This window comes from Gymnogyps californianus, chromosome 10 (assembly GCF_018139145.2).
Source record: "Gymnogyps californianus isolate 813 chromosome 10, ASM1813914v2, whole genome shotgun sequence".
Classification (NCBI taxonomy): Eukaryota; Metazoa; Chordata; class Aves; order Accipitriformes; family Cathartidae; genus Gymnogyps; species Gymnogyps californianus.
The window spans coordinates 1992943-2019896 of NC_059480.1; the positions used below are offsets into that span (position 1 = coordinate 1992943).

Below are 26954 nucleotides of genomic sequence, written 5' to 3' on the forward strand. Positions count from 1 at the left end.
CACCACAGCAGGGACGCACATGTCAGCGTGCATCAACCCATCCCAAAGCTACGTCCAGGGCAGGTTTATCGAGCAATTGGTTTTAAGTGCCTCGGTGACATCATGCCTAGATGCAGATAGGTACTATAATATAGTAAAAAATAAAAAAATAAAAAATCAGATCAAAATAAGTCGATATCAAGTCTCACCTCACAGGCAATTTACCCTCCGGCTGCAGACCCAGCAAAGGAAAGCCAGTCGAGCTAGGGTGGAAATACAATCCCTAATTCCCCTTGTATATCGGTTCCCCAGGACGCCTCTGCTTTTACGGATGAGTTTTAGACAGCAAAGCCCAGAAACCAGACCTGAGGTCGGAGCCCTCCGCCCCTGGTGTGGCACACAGCCCTGTGCCCCAGGCTTTGCAACTCTTGCCTGAAAGCAAGGAGACAGCGAAGCTCTGCCCACACTGACCAGAGCATCATACTGGAGAGGCCCCAGGGAGCAACGAGATGAGGACGACGTTACCCCAAGCATCGCTCCCTGTTCAGAGATGCTGCCACGGGAGCTCAGCGATGCCCAGGCAGGACACAGCCACGCCAAAAGCACTGAGGTGACCAGCTCCTACCCCCAACCCACAGCTCTCTCCTTCCTAAAAAACGTTTCCATATGATAAATATCACACAAGCAGGTGAGTCCTGGGCTTAACATGAAAACGAAGCGATGCGGTTCCACCCCCATGCCATTAATTACACTTTCTCAGTTGCTGCTCGCTGGGTGAGGCTCCCCTGGGAGCCCAGGCTGGGGGAAAATCAGGTCCCTCCTCGTGTGGGTTTGCACATCTTAATTTGAGGTGCCCACAACTGAATATTTAGTCTGGTTTGATGCTCCGATAGCCAAGGCGTGGATCATTTCTTGGCCATGAGTCTGCTGCACCGGCTGAAGACGGATGGATTTTCCCATGGCTCCTCAGCCCTCCTCCAAAGCCTTACTCAAGTGCGCGAGCGATGCTTTGATTTAATCACCGCGCTCCTGCTCTCAACGCATCCTCTGAGATACAAGACACGGGCGTGATAAATGACCACTTTTAACACACTCAGAGATAACACCTACGGCACCGCTCCATTTGTCACCGTCCGGGTACAGAACGACCCGGGCAGCAGAGGCGGGGGTTTGGAGAGGGCAGAAAATTAAAACCTCAGTAATCTGCGCTGATTAGTTTTCTTTTTCCCTCACCCTGGTGGGCTCCATCCTTCCTCTGCACATACCCGCAGTGCCCCAGGCCCCAGCTGGCAAGTCCAACCCATGCAAAACTCCTCTGACGGCCAGGGGAAAGCAGGGCGAGGTACAGCAGCGTGACTCGCTCCACCTAGTCCGCGGCTTTTTCAGGGCTTGCCTTTATGCAATGGGTCTTTTCACTTATTAAAACATCATCGGCGAAGGCCTGTTTCCCAAAGCAGAGGTTGCAGGAGACCTGCAAAGCCCGACTGCAACCCCAGGGCACGGCTCCCAAACGATGCCCTGCAGAGGGGAGTGCCGATGAGCTATCTCATGGCTTGGGAGAAAAAAAAGTCCATTTTATTATTATTACTAGCCAGCTAGAGTAAAAAAAACTCGGGTTTTTTTTCGTTATTAGTAGTATTATTATTATTACTACTACTAGCCAGCTGGGGTAAAAAAATACTTTTTTTTTTTAATTATTATTTGTAATTACTATTACTAGCTAGCTGGGAGAGACGCTGGCTCCTGAAGAGCTTGCCATGGGCTGTGCGGTGCGGTGGAGCTCTGAACATGGGGCAAGATCCCCATCCCTTGCAAGCAAACAGCAGCAAAACGGCGCCGGCCAAAGCCGTTCCCAAAACAGACCTCTCGTGACTTAAAAAAAAAAAAAAAACCAAACAAAAAAAACAAAAAAGGAAAAAGTTATAGAAAGGCTTTAAAACTCCCCGGGGCTGAGTCACTGGGTTTGCCAGGTGCTGGCTGTTTGCAAACAAGAGTGGGAACAATGTGGGTGCCGGACGCGGGCCGGATCCTGTGCTTCCTCACAGCTCTCCCATTGTCCGGGAGAACAATCCCTGCTCCAGCCGGAGAGCGAAGGGCCTTCGACACGATGGCAGCGGGGTGAGAGCCGGGTCTCCTGGGCTGGTGTAAGCGGATGAGGTTAGGAAAGCCGTGGGGGTTTTGCAGCCCTGCCGCCGCAGGGATGCTCACGGATCGGTGCTCATGGCAGCCCCTGCAAGCGTACACGGAGCTTTGCACCCCGATATCCCCCAAAAAGATAAGTTTCCCCAAGCACTTCAGCTACCACAGAAAGTTTCCTAGATGGACCATTAACAAGCCAAGGGTTTGGAAGCAGATTTATGCCCCCATTTGTAAAGAGGCTCATGAAAAGACCCTGGGGGGGGGGGGGGAATTGATGGGTGATTTTTCTTCCTCTTTTAAGACTGGCATCAATATAACACTTAAAAATTCCTATTGTGGGGGGGAAGAATACATAAATAGCCCATGGTACAATTTGAGGAGGGGAAAAAAAAAAAAAATGATATGCAGAAAAATAAAGCCATACATCGCAGCTCAGGGGCCGTTCCCTAATGCCTCCGAGGCCACATGCAGCGACGGTCTGGCAAGGGCAGCCCAGCCCTGTGATGCTCGCCTGGCCTCCACTCACACCTTTCCTGGGTATTTTCCAGGTTTCTCCTCCTTTTCTCCTTTGGAGGGGTCTGGATCACAGGGATGACCCAGACCCGCTCAGGATTTGGGGACGGAGCCAGAGAGCGGTGGCTGTGGTGCCTGAGCCTCCCCACCGGCAGCAGCCAGGACACACAGTCCTTCCCCGTCCCTGTGCCGGGGGAAAGAAAAGGGCCTGAATACACCGGAGGAACATTTTGGCTAATAATGTCTAATTAAGACTTCCATTAAAACCCATCACACTCATTAGAAAAAAAATTTAACAAGGTTTTCCTGGACATTTTCTTTGCGAAATTATTACAGGGGTTAATGGATGCCTTCATTAAGGCATAATTTAAGAAAAATCACACTTTTCTCTTTTTCTTTCTTTTTTTTTGGAGGCACGGTGATTCAAATGCTTCTCCGCAGCAGCACGGCCATGGTAAAACTGGGCTGCCTGTTCCACCCAGCGGTGGAAACAGGGAGATCGCTGCCAGGCAAAGGCAAAGCCCCTGCAACAAAGGGGAGCATCCCTCCATCCCTCCGGCATCACCGTCCGGATTCAGGAAGAGCTGGGAGAGCTGCTGCTTCCCGGCGCAGCCCAGCTGGGGAGAGCTCTGGCTTGGGCCGACGCAGGATGGGAGAGGAGGTAGGAAACTTGATAATGTGCAAAAAAAAAAAAAAAAAGAAAAAAAAAAGGGAGGAAAAGGCCCATTTTGAGCAGCCGGAGGCTCAACTAAACGCGGAATAAAACACCCCCCGGACATCTCCGCTGCTGTTAGGGGTGGAAGGTGCCTCAGCTGCATGGATGCTCTCAGTTCAGTCTAAAAGCAGCTTTTTTGATGGTTAGTGTCTACCAGGCACCCAAGCCCCGTGGGAGCAGCAGAGGCGCAGCGATGCACGGGGAGGAGGAGACCCGCCGCAGTCCCGGCATGCCGGCCACCCCCGTGCCAGTGAACAAGCTTTTTCAAGGAGAAAAACTTGAAATCCTACTACCAAACTCGCAGAGAAACATTTTCGCCGCAAAGCCACCTAAAGCATCATGAGCATCAGCTGCAGCTGCAGAGACTCCCTTGCACCCGAGCTGCCGGGCAGACATCCTGCCAGTGCATCAACCGTGTGTCCATGGGTGCAGATCGAGACCGAAAGGTTTTGAAACAAACTGGTTGACCTTGTTCTGGTCCCCAGGAAAGAGTTTGAGGAAGCGCTGAGGGTTTCTAAGCCCAATTATTTAAGATTGCAGGTGGGGGTCTCCGTGGCACCCCAGCCCTCGATGCGCCTACCCAGCTCCGGGATGCTGCCAGCCCCGCCAGGCACCCTGCCCTTGGGACTGGGACAAGGCTAGGTGCCATCACACCCCGGGGGACACCGGAGCACCCCTCCGCCAGCCACCCTCGCCACCGGCCGGAGCAACATCCACAGCCACCAAACCAGGACTGGGGAGAGGGATGCACTTCCCAAGCAAGCTGGAAAGCCGTGGCTCCGCTAAACCAAATCCAAGGGCAGGTGGAAGGAGAGACGGGCAGGGCAAGGACTTTCTTTTTACCTCTTGGTTTTTCCCCTCTTGTTTTAGAGGAGAAAGCGTTCAAAAAGGGATCACTCGTGGGTTGGGCAAGCTGGAATAAGATGCTGGACAGGAAGCTGCAGGAGGCGAGAGGCAGTGGGGTCGGCACAGAGGCTGGAAAAGAGATGCTTCCCAGTCGTGGGAAGTACATGGACCAGCAGCATAGAGAAAAAAAGACAAATAAAACCACCCCAAAAAGCAAAAAAGGGCCTTTCCGCAGCCCCTGCGATGCTTGGCGTGCTCACCCTGACCCAGGCATCAGGGTGGCTGGGCAGGGAGCTGCAGCACCCTGGGACGGGTGCACCCCAAGGCACGGGGGAGCAGGGTCCTGTGTCCTCACGATACGGCAAGGCAGCCCACAGTCTCCTTGCTGCCATTCACCCATGGGACAAAACCAACATCACCTTCATCACCCGAGAAAACCTCTCCTGGGTGCCCCAACACAGTACAGGGGCATCGGGCCAGACCACAGCGCAGGGAAAAGGCAGGCAAAGGCACAGCCAGAGAGACCAAAAAGACCCAGTTCTCAGCACAAGCAACAATTTGATTGGGAAAACTTAACGTTTCCCTTGTTTTAAGTGTTGGCAAATTATTCTACTACTAATTACACAATGTTTGTAATTATTATTTAAAAAAAAAAAAAAATCACTTTATAAATCCTGTGCTCTGCTATCGTTTCCAGCCTTCTGTGATGGATAAATGGAGGAAATCAATAATTATGCCAGGGCTGCTCACCAGGAGGGGAGGATAACAGGGGGACCGGCACGGGGCCACTCACTCCTTGACATTCAACTGGTGGGACATGTCCCCCCTGCTACCCCTTTCCCAAATCCAGCCCTCCCAGGAGGGAAGGACAAACGGAGAAAGGAGACAAAGAAACCAAAGGGATGAACAAGGCCAAAATAAACCCCCCCCCAGCTTTGGCAAAGGCTCGGCACAGCCCGACGCCTCGGTCAGCAGCTGAGGAAGGGCTGGGGGACCCGGATGCAGATGGGGTGCCTTGTGGAAAGCCAGGGACACCTGGGAGCAAGGATGCTCGAGGAGCGGCCTCTGCATCGCCGGCATCACAGCCCAGCTTTGTTCTTATTTTGTGTTTTGTTTGTTTTTTTTTTTTTTTTTATTTTGCCATCGCTGCTAGCTCAGATTTCCAGCTGTCGCGAGCAAGCAGGTTGGTTCATTATCCCGAGCCGCGGCAGCCTGGAGGCACCCGACCACGCTACGACAGGAATTTGCCAGGAGGGGAAAATCGAAAGCGAGACAAGCCTGGGAAGCAGCACGGCTCTCCCGCCCCTTCTCCCTGAGTTTATAAACACAAAGTAAAAATCCAGCACAAAGCTGATTTAGATCCAGACTTTTTCCTTCACTGGCTTCTCCATGCAACTGAGTTATCACCTGGTATTGGGAAGGTCAGAGAGAAAGTCAGCATGATTCCAGCAGACAAAAATACAGTGCCCCATCCTCAAAGTCAAAAGGGATAAAAGCTGAGAGATCTATGACTGCCATCATTCTAGTGAGGGGTTACCTTGCCATCATTAGGTTTCAGAGTCAAACACCAGCAGAGAAAGGGTTTAATAATCTTTCTCGAGGACAACAAGCGAAATCCGCCCAGCATGCCCATCCAAGGTCTTGAACGATTTCGCTGGCCTCCCAGCGATCCCCGCTCCCACTTTTCCTCCCACCTCCTCCCCGGCACAATGATGCATTGCACATTGACCACGCAAGGAAGACATAAAGCAAGGCTGAGGGACGGGGCAGAGCAAGATGAATGGATTTAATATCAACCCGAACGGAGCGTGGGCTATCGCACCAAATGAATTATTCATTTTGGATTCAATAACAGCCTCCATTTCGCATTGACCCACAGCTCCCATGGGCACGAGGTGCCGAAGAGGATGGGGTAGGCAGTCCCACCAGGTTTTCGGGTACGGCATGCCATCACCCAGCTGAGAGCAACGCTGCTTTGCACCAGCCAGGAGGCCTGTGCCAAACCCCAACCAGCCCGGGACAGAAACAAATAACGGGGCAGATCGATAAAGAAAATCTCCGTCCCTCCCACCCCATCTTAGCGTTGTGGCGGTAATGACCCCCCGTCACTCTGACCCTAAAACATGACGATAATCTCTTCGAGACTCGAAATACCCCCGATGAAGATTGCGTTCTGCCTGTGCCTTTCGCGAGCGGCTAAGTGCCGATAAAAGCTGGTATTAATGAATCCCTCAGTGGCCCCGAGCTCTGCTGTCAGCATGAAACCGCTCCGGTCTAATAGCCCCATGATAGGCACAGCCTCTATCCCAGGGGGTGGGAGGGATGAGAGAGGGCTGGGGGAGCTAAACAATTCAACCCTATTTTTTTTCCCCACCGCTGAGGAATTAAGCCCATTTGCTCAGCCTTAAAATACCGAGGGATTTTTTTTTTTATTACTTTTTTTTTTTCCTTGGTGACAATTCCCCCAGGCTTGTTAAGTGGCTCATCTCAGGCTGACAAAGGCTTTGAGCAGATGTCAGGAGCGTGTGCCTCCCGGGAGCCGGGGTGCGATCCTGGCAGCACCCTTGTGAGGCGAACCCAGCAGGTGAACAAGGCAGGGGAATACGACCCCTTCGAGAGCACGAAGACAAATAGAAAACCAACAAATTATTATTTCTAAACCTTGCGATGTACCATCTCCTGCCCGCCGACCTTTGGGAAGGGAAGCAGTGGGCTCAGGTCTTCCCTCGTGGTCTCCAAGGTCCACGGGGATACAAGGAGGAGCTTGATGGCCAAAGGGTGCACACGAGCTACCAAGAAGGCAGAGTCCAACCCAAGGTCAGATTTTTACTCAAACGCAGTTAATTTTCTAACAGTCCTAACGCAAGCCCTGGCTCGGGCTTTTAGGACTGGTTTTAGTGAACTTCCAGGAGGGGCTGGCGGGTTTATTGGTTTTGAGTTCCTCGCCAGCGTTGAGCAGGGCCTTCAAACGCACAGGTCCACACACAGTCCCAGCCTCTCGCCTGTCCTCCTGACGTGGGAACTGGGAAATGCTCTCACAGGACTGGGAGAGGGGAGTTATCGGAGCTCTGCTCCGGAGACAGCATCATATCAGTGCCCGACAGCACCCACGGGATCATCAAAAAAGCATGGTCGTGTCATCACACATGTGCTTGGTGCCATTGAGCACCTGCTTGGTCTGCACCCACAGCGTACTTCAGTGCCTTTAGGGATCCCAAATGCTGCTGGTCGATCCATAAAGGACATTTCTACTCCCTTAGACCTGCCAGGCTCCTGAATTTTCCCTCAAGGAGCCCGACTGCAAAGCGTGCTCCCCACGCAAAGGCAAAATGCTCGCCGGGAGCTCTGCAGAGCCCACATTCAGGCGGCGTGAGGGGCTTCTCCTTCGGCATCAGCGCTGCTGAGGAGGGGGAGCACGGCTGGAGATGGGCGCTATGGCACAGAAAACTCAGCAAATTCCCAATGCACAGGGGTCTGCTCAGTGCAGCTTTGATGGCATGAACACATCATGACCATTCCGGGGTTTGCACGAGAAAAGGAAACAAAAAAAGCCACGGAAATGGGTCTAACGCCCACCCTAAGCAGGGTTGCTCCCATGCCTCTCGTGTCCTGCTGTCCTCCATCCTCTGCCCTGCCCCGAACTACGAGCGCTGGGTAGGTGCAACACGCTCTTCCCGGGGGTTAGAAGCGTTCAAGACCCCAACTTCCTCCACCACCCCGGCCAGCAGTGGATAGAAAGGTAAACACCATCAAAACCTGCGGCAGTTTTACATTATCGTTGTTTTCCTACATTTCTGGCAAAATGACATTATTACCCAATTCCAGTCTTTAGCTAAAATTAGTATTTATTTTTGCATGATGAGAAAATGTCATTTTGCCATAAAATCATGTGCGCTCTCCGTTTGTTTATTCAATAGCAGAGGAACGTCTCGCCAGAAACGCTCTGGTTTGCGAAGAGCCCTCCCTCTGACGGAGTGCTTCAGCTCCTCACAGGAACAGACCATCTCCTGGTGGGAACAAAACCACGCTCAGTGTCAGCCGCGAAACTCGAAGGAAGCCACTGGCAATGCTGTTCGACGCGAAAGCAAGGCATGAGCGCACAGACTTTGGTGGTTTCCCAGTTGTCGGAGCCCTGGCACGGGAAGGCATCGCTGTCCCCACCTTGGCCAGGCAGGAAGGTGGTTTTTCGCGGTGAAAAACTACGCAAGCTCCGAGGTTTAAAGCAAATGAACAAACAAGTTTCTCCATAGCTTGAATCCCAGCTTTGCCATTTTCATATACCCGGAGTTACAGGTGGAGAAGAAACACCGTGGTGGCCACCCCAAGGAGCATCACAGCCAAGCCTGGTGCTACACGTGCTGCCACCTGCACCAAAAGAGGTCCAAGTCAGACCTCTTCCCATCACCCCCTCATAAAACCAGACCTAAAACACTTTGGCACCTGCTTTTGACCTCCTCCTTCTTCCCAACCCTTCCTTGACCTGGTGGTGCCCACCTTCTAGAAGCTATTTGGAAAGCACCGATGAAACGGGGTTAGCTTCTCATGCAAAAAGCCGTCTCCTCTTCCCTCCTTCCAAGCAGCACACAAAAACAATACCTTAATTTGGGAGACGAGAAGGAAAGGGCAGCAAGTAAAGCTAATAGAAACAAAAATAATCCTCCAATGGGATTTGGGAAATATTCACCAGAACGGCGAAAGGAGATGAAAAGCAGCGAGCGCTATTTCCATATTTATAACCCCGCGCTGTGGAGGACTCCAGCAGGCAGCAGCATGCTGGTGGCGTGGCTGGGGGAACCCAAAAAAACAGCAAAAAAATTCCAATTAATGCCGAGAATCAGAGCGGCTTTGCTGCAGTCAGGCCCGACGGCGGCTGCCCGGCTCCCGCAGCTTTGCTGGGGAAATAACGAGGCAGATGAAAGTGGCTCAGCCGGCGAGCACCGGCCTGCGCGGCACTTTGAAGGCGGCAGATCACAGAAGCGGCTTCCAGCGGGCTCGCAGCGGCAGCTGCACCGGCACCTGCATCCTCGCCACGCTGCTCGCCAAGTTTGGCCGCTGACCAGAGTGCACCGAGAAGCCACAGGTTGACTACTGCTTCCAAATCCCTGCCTGGTCCCGGAGCAAAACCGTTCCAGGCAGGTAAATGGTGCAGAGCTGATTTCACAACAGACGTTGCCCGAAACAGCTTGTTTGGGGACGAACGTTTTGTTAAGCAAAGCTTAAAAACAATAAAAGCACCTTGTTACCCAAGGCCAACCTTACCTTTGCAAGCCACGTTGTTCTCCGGCTCGTAACCAGCCTTGCACGTACAGCGGCCGATGGGGACCATCCACTCCCCGTCCCCGTTGCAGTACAGTTTGATGGGCACATCCACCTCCTCGGCGTTGGGGATGCAGGTGCCGCGGGCAGTCACTAGAGAGGTGCTCTCCGCTCCTGTCATTGTCTCCGGGAAGATGGCAAAGTTCTGCACCACGCTGGGGCACTTCTTGAAGAAGACCCTGACGGACAGCAGAGACATACAAGCCCCGTAGTCCTGGAAAGCCAGGTAAAAGCCATTGCGGGTCAGGGGCCCGAAACTTCTCACTTCTGTGTTCACCTTCATCAACCTGCCACCAAAGTCCACCTGGGAGAAGCTCTCGTCAGCAGCGATAGTGTCCACTTTGAGGTAGGGTGCCTCCGTCCAGAAGGCGGACTTCTTGGTGGCAATGACAGAGTCCGTCTCGTAGTAGTAGAGGTTGAAGGTCTCCTTGCAGGAGCCGGGAACGTTGGGGAGGCTGCTGCAGTCCCGCACAGTGAAACGCATCTCGGTGTAGATGCGGTGAGCTCCACGCCGGTTGATGAACGTGGTGAGGAGCCAGTTGTTCTGGTTGGGCTCGAAGACGTTGCACACCTGGTACGTACGGATGGTGTTGAGGTTTTCGTCGTAGCCGCTGACTTCTTCCCACTGCAGAAGGGAGAAGGGAGAAGTGATGAGAGGGAGGCAGAGGGACCAGCGGTAGCCCGTGAGCCACGGAGGTGCCGCTCACCCTGCACAAGGCAGGGGAGGAAGGAGTATCCCAAAGCCCCAAAGGGGACTAGGAACGCGGTCATGGACACATGACGTGATGCATGTGCAGAAACACCACCTGGACCAGCACCAGAAGAAATCCTCACCCTCCTGCCCCTGCATGCCTCTCCCCATTGCTCCCAGCTGATGCTAAAACATCTTTTCCATGCGGGCAACCACCTTAGCTGCCCTGAGAAGACAGAAAAACAGGAAGAAAGATGGTCCAGGCACCCGGAGGCGGGAAGGAAAGCAACACACGAGGCTACGGCCTCATTAAAGCCCGAGCCAGCACGTGGGCTGGAGAGCGAGCCTGACCCCAGGCTCTCGGCATGATGGGATCATTTCCCCCGGCAAAGAAAACTAACTAAATAAAACATTACCGCCACAGAGAGAATATAGATTTGCAATTCGATTTATAGAAGGGCATTAATATAAGCCAGGCTACAATTTCAATTAAGGGACAGTGGCAAACTGTGAATAGTCTATGATGGCATTAGAGTCCTACAGACAGATTTACAACCTCATAATCCATTCATTTTAACTAATCCATGTTTACAGTCTCCTCATAACAGCATTATTCATATGGCAATCTTTAAGCAGCACTCGGAATATCATGTGTAATTTCCAGGAGCGATGCTACAGCAGCGCTCACGGGTGTTTGTGCTTACATGGGGGCACAACGGCAGACGTGTGATGCCAACCTGCCCCATCACATTGAGTCTTCCCGAAGAGCTGATGCACTACGACCAACCCTGCAACCTTGTAGATTTTGCCCTCTTCCATTAAACAACCATGTTCCTCACCTGCTCCCCAAGATTCCCCCTTGTAAACCACAGCCCTGATGTAAAAAAAACGTATTTTTTTATTTTGCTTTCAAAGCAGGGTCCTCTACACGCTGCCAACAGGCGCAGCGGAACGTTTGCTCCCGGGTCCACCTACTCGGCTCCGCTAAGTTTAAGCAAAGATCACAGCTCAAGGTGGCACATTGTTGTTAAACAATGTTTACCAAACCAGCAATAAAACCTCACGCATCCAGCCAAGCGCTCTCCCTCCTCATCCCACACTGCGAAAGCGCTGCAAAAACCCCTCTCCACCCTGGACAAGACTTGCGGATTCAATGCCCTGTCATTACCAGACACCTTTTCACACGAGAAAGCTGCAAGCTCCTCGCCGACCGAGGGGGCTGGCGTTGTTTCCCGTTCCCACCTGGGCTTTGCATTACAGCCCTGTCATCCAATTAACACCAGACAAGGAGCCCTCTTCCAGCGCTCGCCCGCCAGCGTAACACCGGCCCCACTGCTCCACTGTCTTTGCTGCAGGGATCCTCCTCTTCATCCCGCCCGCCGGCTCCTGCACCCCGGCTGGGTGCATGGGAGGGGACCTGACCCGCTATCCTTTTATTGCGGGTGCCCATTAGGGAGCTGGCTGTCTCGCCAGCTCCTTCCACCGAGCATCCCTTGCGCTTTGCTGCTTTTTTTGGAGGGGTTGCAAACAGAGCCTCAAAACTCAGAGCCAAAACCTGCCAGCGGACCCTGCCACACTTCAGGTGCTCGGCACACCGGGCTGCCCGTGGCTGGGAATGACATGAAATGCCACTTGGAAAACCCTCATGAGGGTTTGGGGCCAGATCCTGATGCTCCTTGGGCATCCCTTGGGTTGAGCACTCCTGCAACTGGGCACTGAAGAGCAGCAGGTCCCCGTGGTTGGAAAGACCCACGATGCCAGCGGCTGCTGCCATCGATGCTCTAACAGCGACAAATGCACCATTTTGACGAGATCCCACTACATAATTCACAGGGAGCTGGCGAGTACGACAATGTTCTTCTCCATCTCCGCTGTGATTTAAAGCGCATCAGCGGGGAGAGCAGAAGGAGAGCCCATGTCCCGCCACAGCCAGTCCCTGGGGACCACAGCCCCTGCTGCCTGGCTGGCATCCGTGCCCCAGCATTAATGTCAACAGCCCCCCCTCCCCGAGTCCCGGGCACATCTGTGAGCCAGGGTGAACAGTCCCTCTCGGAGCTCAGTGCGCCACGGGGGGATGCCACCACCCAAAGGGACCCAAAGCCTGCACGGAGCCCATGCCAACGGCAACTCCAGGGTCAGGAGAGGTGGCTCATCAAATCCCTGCACCTCCAGCCCCAAGAGAGATGAGAGGAGCCTGGGAGAAGGAGCTAACACCCCAGCAGCAGCCAGGAGCCCGTCTCCCATCCTCCCGTCTCCTCCCTCCTGCCCCAAGGAGCAGGAAGGTCCCATTTATAGACGGCTGCTGCTCTTCTCCCTCTTGTTTCTTTGCTTCCCTCTCTGGTTCCTCTCTTCTTCCTTGTTCCTGCGATGCTATGGTTGTTGCTAAGCCCAAAGCAAGGCTGCCAGTGCATTCTCATGTTTTGGATGGAGAAAGGCGGGCATAGGGGAAGCTTCTGGTTTCTTACCCCGCCTTTCAGCAGTCTGGGCTGAAAAAGAAATTGCACAGCCCTAGGGTGGCTGCTTTTGGGAATCGAAGACTAAAACCAAGAAAAGACGAACTAAAATTTGGGGTCTTCGTTGACTCCAACACAAGCAGAAATCCCCACATGTATCTTAGCATCTCTACGCCAGGCTGCTTGGATGGGTCACGGTCTGCAAACCCTCCCTGGCACCCACACTCTGGGCAAGCCTCACCCAAATACTGGCCATTACCACCGGACAAGCCAAGAAGTGGCACAAATCTGCCCTCAAATATTTATTGTGAGCTATTAAACAGGACAAACCCTAAAACCCAGTGCTGTAACCGGGCAGCTCGTAAAGGCTACTGCATGCCTGGAGTGAGAGGAAGACATTGCTTATTTTCAACTGGCATCCAACCTACTCCAAAATGTGCCTCGGCTGGGACATGATGCCTACAGGGAGGTTCACTCCAGGAGTCCCAAATACACTTTAAGATGCTCCGTATCCATCCAGCAAAGTGCCTGGCGCTACTGAAAAAAGCCCAGTCCACGAGCAAGGGGACTTCACAAGGGAAGTCACACTCTCCAACATAAGCTACAGACTAACCGTGTCTTTAAATAAAGGACTTGGTATTTTAAAATACTTTGTGGCAGATGTAATATATGCTCTTGTAAAGGAGAAGACTCACCAGTAACTCTGAGAGGAGCAAGAGACAGAGTATTAATGCCAGATCACCACGTGGACAGGCTCAGGGCACCCTGAGATGGGCGGCAGGGCCAGGGATCAGGAGCTGGGATGTGCGGAGGGATGCAGGGATGCGCACGGAGGGGTGCAGACGGAGGGATGCAGGGATGTGGGCTGGGGAGAGGCTTCGCTCTGCTGCTCCGCAGAGGGCAAGACCGCCGTGCCTTACGAAGCAAGCTCCCTGCCTGCCTTGCACGGGCTGTCAGCGACAGCAGCTGCAGGCAGCTATTTATATCCCGTCTCCATCACCTGCGCGCGGCCCCCCTGCATTTTGCCAGCAATTTATCTGGGCTCAGATTTTTTTCCACAGCAATTCAGTGGCAAAGCCCCACATTTCAAGGGCCTCTGACGTGCCTGGAGAGGATTTCATGCCCACTGCATGTGTGGTTCAGCTTTGGTGACGGTGTGCAACCTCATTTCTTTTGAAGACCTGGCCAAGCCAGTCACACCCTAACAAAGACACAGGCTGGCATCCTTTTCCCTTTGATGCCATGTCCCGGAGGCCGCGGGGACAGACCCCGCTGCTGTACCCATCCCTGCCCGACCGACTGCCTGTCCCACCGTGATGCCCATCCATTAACTCGCATCCCCTCCCACCGCCGCTCCTCTCCCCCCAGCTCCGTGTCTCACTTTCTCTGCCAGGGGAATGTGAGTCAGGTTATTTTATGCCTCCATTCCTCAAAGGCTCGTATTATATAAAAAAGATGTTTTAAGTGCCTCAGGGTGTTTTGTTCCTCATTACTTCATAAAAGTGACATTAATAGCCAGGGAAGAGCACTGCCGAGTGCAATTACGGATGATGTTCCAGGTATGAAAGCTGTTTTGAGTCTGCTAATGTTTCCTAATTACAAGCCTTTTGGCACAGGGAGAGGGAAGGCGCGAGCGGGGGGATGGAGAGCGGTGATGTGGCTGGACCCTTCACCTGGGAGGAGGACAGGCAGGGGAGGAGAGAGCGCGGCGATGGAGAAAAGCTCCATCTTTGCCGAGACCCCAGGACCGGTTCAGGGAAGGGACGCTCAGCCCTGGACCAGCCGCGCAGCTTGGCACAGCGATGCCCTGGCTGCCCCACACCAGCCCAATGGGACACCGCTGCTCCCACTGCGACTTCCCCGGCTCCCCACCGGCATTTTAAGATAAATAGCATGAACCCCACAAGATCGCGTAAGGATCAGCTGAGTGAGTGGCACTTACCCCCGAAGGAGGGTTGGCGGTCCAGCCCAGCTCGGCCGTCGCCGTCCGCGTATCCATCAAAGTTTCTGAGGAAACACAAGAAAAGGAAAGCAAACTAGTTACTCATGAAGTTTTCGATGACATTTTGAGCACAGAGCCACAGAAAAATGTTCAGTTGCTTTCATGGAGCGTGCATCTGACCCTTGGAGCTGCTCAGAAATAAAGCAGCAGGTGCCCTAATACGTCTAATGAACTAAGGGCAGCTTCACTCCGGAGCAAACGGTGCAGGACAAGACTCTTTGCAAAGAGTCACGGCCTGAAGCCAGCCCACGCTGCCATCTCTGACCCTCCCAAGCCTAGAAAAGGAAAATAGCATGACCAACTAGAAAAAATTAAAAAAACTAAGAAGGATGCTGCATTTCATGGAGTCATTACACACACGTACAAAACCCTGTCTAAATCCGAGCAGCGAGTTTGCATTAACTCCCTGGAGGCAGCAAGAGGCTGGGGGAAAGTCTCCCACGGCAGGCAGAGCCCACCCTCTCCCCCAGCACCTCCGTACGGGCTTTTCGGCAGGTCCCATCCGACTTGCTTCGCTCCACAATGCTAGACACCCCCATTTATGCACTACATCTGTCTGGTGCCCTGAGTTGTCATTGCACACAGTTATCATTTGTCAGAGTGATTTCAAATACGCGAATAAAAGTCACATTGTTGGAGCGGTGGTTCCTCTGCTGGGGGGTTTTTTGATGGAGGATTTGGTGGGAAATATTTAAAAGCTGTAATACAGCTGACATTGCCCTACTTTTATTCTTTAAAAAAAACAAAACAAAACAAAACACAACAAGAATAATAGTGAGAGCAACAACATATAGAAACAGATGGGAAAAATCCTCCAGGTTTTATTTATTTGTTTGCAGCACGCAGACATGCAGATTAATTTCCTCGATTCCTGTGTCTCGACCAAATGGGAGGAGGAGACGCGCCGCCGGCGGCTGGCATAGCTGAGCATCCCCTGTCCCTCCCCTTTCCTCCCTCGTCCCAGGTACTCACAGCAGCTTTGCAGCGCCAGGAAAAGGGGTGCAACCAGAGACATAAAGGTCAGGAAATAAAAATCAGCCCAGGAATACGAACCGCCGCCAGACTGCTGCTTTTAATCTCTCCACGCCCGCTCCAGCAATCGCAAGCGGGAAACGAGACTCCTATTAATCTTCCCACCGCTCCCTTTGCCAGCTGCCCCGGGATGCGAAGCCGGAGGAGCGTGACCGGGAACTCCCCACCCTGCCACAAGTGATAAACGTTCCCTGCTCCCGAAATCCCCGCCGGAGCTGCCTGGCTCCCAGAGAGGTGAGTGGGGCCACGGAGGCAAGGAGAGCAAGGCAACCCCCCACAGAGATGGAGTCAAAAGGTGCTTGGGAGCTTGCAAAGCTTCTGCACCCCTAACCGGCCCCGGGGATGCTGCTGTGGCACTGCTGGGGGGCTTCAAAGCCCACAGCCCGCTGCACCCGTGCTTTGCATGGTGCCTTGCACAGTGCCAGCCCATTCCTGCTCCCAGTGCCCTTGGAGAGGAGACGTTTCACCCCTGGTCCGTGCAGGGAACAGAAAAGCGTGGTGGCCTTCATGCCACCGCAGCATGTCTCCATCTGCAGCTTCAGCTCCTTTCTGTTTGGCAGAAGCCAGCTAAAAACAACACATCCCACCTGCAACTCCTCCCTGGCCCCGAACGCGGCTGGGACCTCGTGCTCCAGACCTCCAGCAAGTTTCTGCTCTCACTGCCCTCTGCCTTCCCACCACCACCGAGCCTTCCTTCCCTTGCAAACAGCTCCGCGCCTCGTTAAGCAGTCATTAATCCTTGCTATGGCCCTTCAAATAAGCAGGCAGACGTGCCCGTGCATAAATGGATGCAAAGGTGGAAGCAAAAGGCCATGCAAACATCTCCCAGTCCCCGCTCCGGGCAGGGCTATGCGGGGAGGGATGCTCTGAGAGCCTCTAAAATCCTTGGTGTTTTTCCCCTGCAGTAAACAGGGTGTCCTTGTGCCACGCAGGGGAAACTGAGGCAGCCCAGGGTGACGCAGGGAGCATGGCCAGGCTGGGACCCGGACCCGGCTCACCCACCCTCTGCGGTAAATAAGGACACGCTCAGTTACAGGAAAGGCACTTCTTGCAAGGGTTTATTCAGAAAGGATTTTCACTCCATCATCTCCCTTCCTGTTCCACGCACTCACAGCTTCCTTCCCCGGGCGTTTTTTTTTTTTTTCCAGTGGGGCGATGACAAAGGAATGTACTTTTGAGAAAGTACAGCCGTGGTGCGGGACGGTAGCACGCGAGGACCGGCTCTGCTCTGAGGTGGCATCCACCAGGATCCCTGCCGGCGGCTCCCTCCTGAAATCTCACCCCTTCCCCCCTGTTCTGTTCCTCCCCAAAGGCTCCACATTTTGGAGCAGGAAGGCACAGCAGCAATGTCGGCACAGCCCACAGCACTTCCCGAAGCAGGAGACTTCAAAATAACTCAATAAACAGAGAAATAAATGAATAAATTGGAAAGAACCACAGAGAAGCTTTCACTTTGGAGGTTTCCGGAGTCCTAAGGGGACTGCATGGCCTGTGGCCAGGGAGGTTGCGCTCACAAAGTTTCCACCGCAGATGCATAACTTGCACTTCAATAGCTCCATGTTTCTAAAGCTATTTGCAAACCAAAGGAAAAAGAGGGCTGAGAGCCACCGCTAAAAGCCTGACCCTCTACAGACCATCTCCTGCTCAGATCCTGCCCTGACTCCCAAGGACACTGCCGTATACAAGAAGATCCATAACCTGGCAAAACAGTTTAGTTGGTTTTGGGTGTTGTTGTTTGTGGGTTTTTTTGTAAATAAAATAAAATGGTTAAATCCCCGCTTTCAGCTCAAATTCCTGCTGAGCTCACCCAAACCCCGGGACTGCAGAGGTACTGGCACCCGAAGGACTCGGCTGAGCAACTTCCCATTGATCTCTGCTATTTCCTTTTGGAGGAAACCTTGGATTTTACTTCTTTTTCTGGGACGTACGAGCGATGCCATGACCCCGGGGGAAACCCTCGCAGGGACGTTTATGGCCAGGCAGCTCAGGGCTAAGGCTCTGCCAAGCACCCTCCTTCACCAAAGGGGTGGTTTGCAGACGCCGGTGCCCCTCGCCCCAAGATCCTGCAGAGAAATGGGGGACACCCAGTGCTCACGTCTCCATCTCCCAGCTGCAAAACACTGCTGCTGGTGGAGGGACACGGGGATCACCCCCCCGGCCATCCACCACTTGGGAACGGGCAAAGGAGGGACAGGCAGTAAAATCCCTTCGCTCTGCCTGCTAACGAGGGGTTTACCATGGACCAGCACCTGAGCATCATTGATCAGCAGAGAAGCCACACGGACACCTCGCACCTCTCCTCCTGCGCTCCTCTTGCCTGCCTCGTCCTGCTGCGAGGACCAGTCCTTGTTATTTGGCACTGTGTATTAATTAAACCCCGCCGGGGGTGTCAGTGCAGGGGTACATCATCTCCCCGTGCCTCCTACATCTAGCACGGCATCATTAGCCACGGCAAGTGAACCACGTGCCGCCTGTCCACCTGCATCAGCCAGTCCCCACACCTTCACTGTGCCGGCAGACAGGCTCAGTGCCCAACAGGCAAACGCAGGCAAGCCGCTGCCCTCCCCTTGCCTGCTCAAGGTACCGTTCCTCCAGCAGCTCCTTCCACGCCTGACCACCTGCATGCGGGCACAGCGGATGCCCAGGGGAAGCTCTGCCCGGGAGGGAGCTCAACACACTCGCTTGGAGAAGTCTTCGGGACCTGAGCCTCCACCGAAGGCAGCTGACCAGGCTGTAAGGGCTGAAGCCCTCATTAGGGAGAAGATGAGCTCTGCTATGGAGAGCTGAGCTCTCTTAGAGTGAAGAATCTTCAGCTGTATACAGTAGATTTTCTTTAATGGACATATTACTTTAAACTAAGCCTTCGCCATCTGTTCCAGTCCCTAATTATCAATACAAAAACAAACGTCTACTCACAATTACACTCGTAACGAGTAAAGATGCCAGCAATTAGAATGCACCAGCATCCTCGCCGCCGAGCAGCGCATCCATCTGTGATGGCACTTGCGCGATCCAGGCAGGGAGGACTCGCTGCCGTCCTGGGCTCCCCGCACCCCGCCAGGCAAACTGGTGAGAGAAGTGGCCCGAGCCAATGCCCGTGGCGGGAGAAGCTGCATCTCAGAAGAACGAAGGGTAGGCCGGCATCATTCAAGCGGCGGGGGGAAAATAAGATCTTTAGGGTGAGGGTAGCCAGGCGCAGGGCACAGCAGCACAGGAGCCTTCATTTCACACCAGCTGATCCTGTCCTGCCAACAACTCTTCCCAATAGGATTTAAGCCTCTTCCAGGAAAACCCTTCTAAACCAGCCTAAAATGAAGCTGAGCTTATTTCCCGAAACCCCCACCCTGAAACCCATATTTCAGACCTCCCCAGCGCGGAGGGCTCCTGCCGAGTCCCACCATGAAAAGGTGCGGCTTCTCCCTGGCAGGGAGCAGGGTCTGCCTACGGGCAGAGAGAGACGGAGGCAAGGAGGCCAACCCAACTTGATCGCGTTTTGACGTTGCCATCTGGAAAGAAAGAGATACGACAACAAATCTTCTGCTCAGGGAGGCCACGAAGAAACTTCTACGAGTGCTGCACTCCTCAACAGACGCCTCGGGGACATGGTCCCTCTCCCAAAGCAAGAAGCAGCAGCTCTCGCTCCTGCAAGAAGATAACGGCAGGAACCAGCCTAAGGCACTCGAAAGCAAATGCTTGGGCATATGCAAAGAGACGCAGGCATGTCTAAGACGACCAAGAGGAAAAAGATAGAAATTAAGCAAAATAAGGAGAGAGGAGGCTTGATAACAACAGATGGTAGAGGGAGATTTGGAAAGGATGCCAGCTGCTGGAAATAAGCCCCCCGAGATGCGTGGGGAGCAGAGAGGTGCATGTTGATAGCTGAACCTTTGGAGGGAGAGGGGAGACGGGAGGGCAGCCGTCGAGCAAGGGGCAGGGCACGCGTGGCCGTGCGGGCCCAGGTCCGGAGGGGCAGAGGATGCTCGTGGGTGGGATCTTTGGAGACTTATCCCGATGTGCCCTCGCAGAGCACACAGCAAGCCTGAGCAAGCGCCGATGGGGTCAGTGCACAGTCCAGCCCTAGGGCACATCCCCTGGGCAGTCCCAGCCCCATAGCATGACTTTGTGAAGGGGAACAACAGCAAGACTTTTTTCCATAAGCAAAGCACTGTATTTTCCCCTCTATTTCATGCTCATAAATGCCAAGCTTTCTTTCTACACCCTCTTTCTTCTCCCAAGAGCTCCAGCAAAATCAGCCCAAGGCAAGCGCACAGCTTGGGAAGCTTCTGTCCAAGTTTGGTGACATTACCAGAGAAAGAGAACAATAGAGAAACAGAGCCAAGACACTTTATTACAAAGACTAGTGCTAAATAACATTAACTGCTATGATGCCGCGAGCTCTGCCTTCCCATGGTTGTCGTGACTTCAAGCCGAGCCCAGACTGCATCATGGCTTTCATCACCGCTACCTATATGCTCATGGTTTGCATCATGTCTCTCGATGTCAATGGAAAGAAAGTCCCACAGGTGCCGGGAAATAATTTGAATTTAATGCTCACTATTCCTCATAGACGAAGGCGTTCAAGCACACACCAGGAGGTTGCCTGAGTCATTCCAGGTTGCTCTCCATCACCATGCTTCTGACCCCAACATCCCATGGACACAGACCAGGTTTGCCCGTGCAAGGTTTCAATATACCCTGAACTTCGGACTAAGCTGGGAAAAGGCAGGAACACAAGATCCGTGTGGCTCTGCTGCAGGGACCGAGGCGGTGAGCTGCTGGGTGCACACCCCACTCAAAAAGTCTCTTCTGCAGGAGGACTCCCCGTCTGGTTCCTGCTGCTAATTGGGAGGGAGCACCGTTGCATGCCCCTCGTGCCGTCAAGGAGCCGGTGGCTGCGCGGCGTGAACACCGTGACATCTCCCAGACGGTTTAATTACGGCACGGGAGAGGCGGGCAGGGTAAGAGCAGGATCAGCCCCTCCCCTTTGATAAGCACTGCTCTTAACAGTTTCCTGAGAGCATCAGCTTCCGAAAGAGCTGCTTACAGTATCTATACACTTTCAATCAAAAATATTACAGCAACAACTAATTACGTCCCATCATTCCCATGGCTCTCTGCCTTTAATGGTGCATTTTGCTGCTACAGAATGATGGTGAAACTGCTCTGGAGGTGCATAACGAGCTCTCCCCATCAATCTCCCACGGGTTCGTTATGAAGGATTACCCGCCGAGTAACAAACCCAGTCGAGAAGGGAGAGGATGCGCTAAACAACAACAAAACAAGTCAGCACGAAACATTTTCTGCCTGTATTTTAAAGGAAACCGCCAATGCTTTGGGGTCTGTATGAATCCCTCAGGGGAGAGGAGCAGCCATGCCTGCTCTGCAAAGACATCTCAGCTGTGACACCACCATCCACAGCCACCAGCCAGCATGAGAAGATCTGCAGTGGCAAAAAAAAAACAAAAACAAAAAAACCCTCGCTTTCGGTTGGAAAGAGAAAGAATTTATATATATATCAGCCGAGGATGAGCGTGCTGTGTCAATTTGTGACGGGATGCATTAAGCTGCGGCCGCACTGCACAGCCCCGGACCTCCTTCGGGATCTCCCGTCAATGGCATGGATTTCAGCGCGCAATGAAGATGCATCGCAGCAGGGCAGGCGATAACTTAATGAAGCTCAGATTTGGGGGTGTTTGCTCAGCAACTATATAACAACTTTATCAATAAACCGCTGCCTGCTGTGACTGCGGGATGAAACGCTCTAATTACAAGCAGCAACCACTATCCATATCAGGATATAGTAAATTGAAATATGCTGGTTGATGTGCCTGAAAGCGCCCAATAAAATACCTGCTTAAATTTTTGCAAGCATATGTGCATACACACACGAACAGCAAACCCAGCACAGAGAGAAAAGCACAGACAAAAACCCCTCCGCCGAGCCCCACGCCTAACACAGCCTAAAAATGTTCAGGAGGTGATGTAAAGTTTGGGCCATAAGGACCAAGTCCCATTTACCAACACTCACTCCTCCCTGCAGACGAGACCCAGCCCCAGCATCTCCCCTCTGTTTTCATGCTCCAAAGGGGCTTGACCCAGTGTGGGTACGTGGTGTTGGACGAGCTCAGCCGGAGCCATACAATCCATTTATCATAATCCTACCGAGGAGAGATACAGTAAATCAAAGAGACAACCTGCCTGCAAATAAATTACAGGGGGGAGGGAGAGGGGGAGAGGAATAGAGAGGAAAAGAGAGAGAACTGCAGAGGGAGAGATAAGAGAGAGGGAAGGAAACAACAGAGAATTACCAAAAAAAGCACGCATCACGGGCAAAAAAAGACAAAGGGGACCAAATCAAATATAAAGATAAGAGAGAGAAGATAGGGCTTTCAATATTTTTTGTTTTCCAAATTGTAAACCCATTTTAGAAAATTTGGGAACAAGTTTTAATTCACTGAGCTCAAACCAGACATCAGAGGCAATGGGAAAATCAGGACGGCATGTTACAGGTAACCCAATATTTTCCAAATATAAGGAGCTCATTTGCTCTCGTAGTGACAGAGTCAGTTGCCGATGTCATACTTTTTATAGTTGCACACAGGCCACAGATATACAAAATCCACACATACTATATGCACAGATCATAGTTCATACGTAAGCATCTACAGATGGGTGCAGATGCATTTGGCAACTCAAAGTCAAGCAGGACCAAGTGCTGAGAGCACTTCAATGAACGCTCTGGCCCACCAAGACAGACCCAGCCATCCCAAGAGCCCAGCTCCTCCACCACACCGCCACCAGAGGAGCGATCCAGGGCTGTAAGATGACAAGGCTATCTTTCAGGAGAACGTTTTCCAGAGCAATGCCACTATGCATTTAAATCCACATCTTTGCTTTCTCGAGGCTGGGTTGCCAGCAAACATCACTGAACGCCGCAGCCTGCCCCAAAAATCACTATATGTCAAGCTTGGCAGTTACTCGTTTCATCCTCCAAAAGATGTGGAACAGGAACTCAGCCACCCAGGGATGTGCAGAGGCTTCCCCAGAAACCCTACCCTCCAAAAAGCTTGTGAGGTTTCCCAGAAGAAGTCGCACCCTCCAACTCGAGGTCCAGCTAAGTGGTGTGAGAAGGTCTGGCTTGAATGATGGATTGCTTAGGCTGGGGAAGGGCAATCGTCCACTCTTCACCATCCAATGCTATCACCACCCAGGAGCACACGCCAAAGCAGGTGAAGGCTGAAGGTCAGGAGCCAGAGGACACTCTATCCCTTGTCACGCAGTTGAGTGGCTTCCGCATGAGCTGGGCACAGCAGCCTCACACCACTGGACTTCTTGCATGAAGACCAGCTGGCTTGGACAACCGTCTCACCAGCCAAGTGAGCAAGGAGGATCCAGTACCCCAAACCCATCATACAGGCCAGCAGGAGCACAGTGCCTTAAGGGATGGCAAGGATAAACCAAACATTGGGGAGCGACGTCAACAACTTCGTATTTTCTGCTACTTTTCTGTAGCTCACTTCTTGGTTAACAGCCATGTACCAGCATTGGCTGCACATGGTGTGCTCCAGCCAGGCTGAATGGAAGCAAGTGAGCTCACCCAAGAGAAGGACATTCTGCCAGGAGCTCTTCTCTTGGGAAGAGGGGGCTTGATCTTCACCATGTTATGAGAAAGCAAGGAGCCCCAAAAAGGGGGGCGGGGGGGGAATAAGAGCAGGGCCTGAGATTTCACAGACAAGGGCCATGGAAGCATAACAAGTTCAGTGGGGCTGGGCTCCTAATCAACCGGGATTCCCTTGGAAATGACAGCCTCTAAATACAGAATTAGTTGACTGAGAAGACAGAGCAGCCATAAACATCAACAGCATCCGCAATCACATGTGCTAGGACAAATTAAAAGGACGTGCAGTCTTCACACCTGGATATGCACAGGACATTCGCCCGTGGGATTGCAGGGGGATCTCCCCAGCAGCAGGCTCACCCATGTCTTATGGCTGCACCGTGCTCGGCTACAAAGCCAACCTTCAAGGCCACCAGCGCAGAGGCAACGCTGGAGTAGGTGCAATAAGTTTTCCTGAACTAATGTACCAGACCTGTCCCCCTCCTTTCCCTGCGGCTCTCCTTCCCCGCTGGATTTATTTTGCCTTACTCCGGGATAGCACTGCCTATGAGGAAAGCTCTAAAAATCAAAACATTTATCCTGCATTTCCCTACACACCATCACTTCTTTAGAGATTCAGGATGAGTCATTGTCTTGGACCACGTTCTCCAGAAAAGCTTCGCGCTCACTACAAAAACATGCATCTCACAGAGCCCTAAATCTAAAATGCCAGCCGTGCTGTCAAAGAGCCCTCACAACGAGAGATGCACCTGGCATCGTCCGGCTCCTATTTACTAGATCTTATTTTAAAATGTCAAAGGGATTCTGCATGAGCTATGAACATGACAGACTGCTCAGATGGTGAGCAAGCACCATCGGGGGACTCCAGCTTAGCGAACAGCATCCCTTCGCCCATGCGCACCTCCTCCCAACGCAGCCAAGTGCTTGGCGTTTCCCCCAGACACCAAGATTTGGGAGAAAAGCCTCCCTTTTCACCCTGACAAAGCCCCTGGCTGCCAACAGCCAAAGCCAGACTGCTCGGTCAAGCCAGGAACCGAATCCCCCCACCAAAATTAGAGGCTTGCAAAGAAAAACCCTGGCTCTGGGCAAGCGAGCGCAGAGCGAGCTTGCCAGCACGGCCCCAGCACAGAACAACGGCAGCCAGATTCATCCTGTATTTTTTAATGCAGCATCCGACATGTACTAAAGCCTTCAGGGAGGCCAGCCAATTATTTTCAGGTGTAAATAAGAACCAAACAACAGCAACAGCATTGCTAGTCCGAGGATCCGTCCTGAAGATCCCCTGCTCGTGCGCTGGGGGTCTTGGCGGGGAGAGGAGGGAATGCAGGGGAGTGAGAGTGGAAATGTGCAGGGATGCTCTGGCTGCCGCTGGAGATGACGAGCTCAGCCCCAGCCGCCGGAGCACAGCCGTCGAGGGGAGGAGGTGGAAATATTGAACCTCAAACGGAAGAAACTGCAAAAGCTCGTCGGCAAGCGGCTCCCCGCACCGCCTCCCCTCCCGGCGCCGGCCGCCGTGCCGAGCATCGTCTCTCTGGTTTTTGCACCATATGGAGTCAGCTCGCGAGTGCAAATGAGGCAAAGAGCGCGAGAGGCAAAGGGAAATAAATCTGTGCCACCACGGCAGCACACGGGGCTGCCGGCAGCACGGGGAAGCCTCCGTCGGGATGCGGCTGGGACGGGGGAAGGCTCTGCCTGCATCCCCTGGGGACGCCTTGGCAGAGAGCCCCGTCGCCTGCCCAGCCCTCCTCGCCATAAGGCTGCACGCGTGGGAAAGGGGGGAAAAGGGATGTGGGAAAGGGGAGAAAGGGGAGAAAGGGGATGTGGGAAAGGGGAGAAAGGGGATGTGGGAAAGCCAACAGGTCCCTCACAAAGGGCAGAGCACCCTGTGAGCAGACCCCGCTGGGTTTTTTTTTGCTCTGGCCCCACGTCCAAATGCCACTTCCCAAAATGCCCTGCAAACCCATCCCTTGGCTCTCCCAGCTTTGCCCGGGACTTATCTTTTTCTTCCTTTCTTTTCTTTTTCTACTTCCAGATTTGGTCAAAGCAACCAATGACCAGGATCTGTAACTATCCCACATCCTCTCCCGAAAATTTTACTATCAATCTCAGCCATCTTTAGGTACGTATGCACATGACAGCTGGTCCGTTGAGTAAATAACAAAATGTGTTTGCCAAGATTTCTAAACGCCCATTCACGCAAGGTGCCGTACCAGCTCTGACGGGCCAGCGAGGCTGTGTTAAACCCTTGCCTGAATACGCCGGTAGCTACCAGCAACTGCTCCTCCCTGCCTCGGCTGGCAATCACCCCTTTGGACGATGCCCTTCAAGGGGGTGTGCAGCGGGGGCTTCAGGACCCCTCTTCACAAGCTTCTGGCAAACTGCTGCCTGCCTCCCCCAGCTCCTGCCCGCGCAGAGGCGGCGTCAGGTCCTCCGTCCCACCGCAGACCCTCACGCCAGGAGCCCTGGGATCCATATTCTGGGAGAAGAAAAACAAGAGCTGCTCTAAGTCGACCTTAAATCGCAAGGTTTTGCTCAGGACTGTGCTTACGCCAAGCTTTTCCTGCAAGCTGCAGCGGCCGGCTGAGCTACTGAGCGGCCACAGCTCCCACCAGCCCTGGGAGGCAAGGAAGAGGAAGAGGAGGAGGAGGAAGAGGAGGATGCTGGCAGGAGGCACCGCTTGGCAGCCGGCCTGCCCAACACACCCCTGCCTCCAGCCCCGACGCCTGAACGGGTACAAGCTGGGAAAAGGCTCTAGCATGAGGACAGCCATCTGTGTGCCAGGAGCCGTGCCAAGGCGGGCTCGGGGGATTATTTCGCGCCCCCCCCCCCTTGCCAGGATGGTCTCCTTCCCGAGTGCACAGGTAGAGCTGACTTAACACATGGGCAACACCTCACCAAAAAAACTGGGCATGGGGTTGCAGGGAGGTAAGCAAGGAGTCCACCAGAGCCACCTCCGGCAGCCTGCCAGCCCGGTCACCGGTTGACCCCCAGGAGATGCCTGTGATCCACTGCAGGCGAGGGACAGTCCTGGCGTGACCGGCACGGCTCCATTTCATGCAACGCCAGCTCTGCTCATTTTTAAAGCGGCGTCGGTTGATGATAAACTTCCCCCTAAGCTCATCTCCATACCCACCTCTTCTCCTGATGACGCTGACCCATCCTCCCTGATTGTGGTTTCCTTACTGAAATAAATCACTTCAAGTGCACGTTGTGCTCTGGGTCTCATTACTGTTCATCATCATCCGCACAACGGAGCTGTCACATCCTCACAAACTCTGTCACCTGGGTGACACAGGAGCAATTTGGGAGGGCAGGCAGGTGGGGAGAAAGCGCCCGCAGCTCGACAGGGTACCAGGAGCTCCCCATCCCTCTCCTCCGCAGCTTTCGGACGGTGGGCTCGCACCTTCAGCCCCACGCACCCCTCATGGCAGAAAAGCTCAGAACAAAAGCAAGAAGGTGCAACACATGTGCAAGACGGGACCATTGCACGCAAGTACCCAGAAGATGGAAGGATAGCTGGAGTGATGGCAGATGCACCTTGATGGCCAAGAGGGTCTTCCTTCAGCGAGGTATGTCCCTGCAGGGAAACCTCCTCCAGAAGAAGTGGCAGAAACTCTCTCTCTTCCCCAAATTGAAAGCAGAAACACCTA

The 26954-nt window shown here is 53.3% G+C and overlaps 1 protein-coding gene across 1 annotated transcript in view; it reads right to left on the bottom strand.

Moving 5' to 3' along the window:
• EPHB1 (EPH receptor B1) overlaps window positions 1–26954 on the bottom strand; it is a 75058-nt gene that overhangs the window by 33836 nt on the left and 14268 nt on the right. Inside the window, exons 2-3 of the mRNA XM_050902193.1 lie at window positions 14595–14659; window positions 9452–10133 (exon numbers count right to left, since the gene is read on the bottom strand). Coding sequence (XP_050758150.1) covers window positions 9452–10133; window positions 14595–14659 — 747 coding nt within the window. The remainder of the gene's footprint in view (window positions 1–9451; window positions 10134–14594; window positions 14660–26954) is intronic.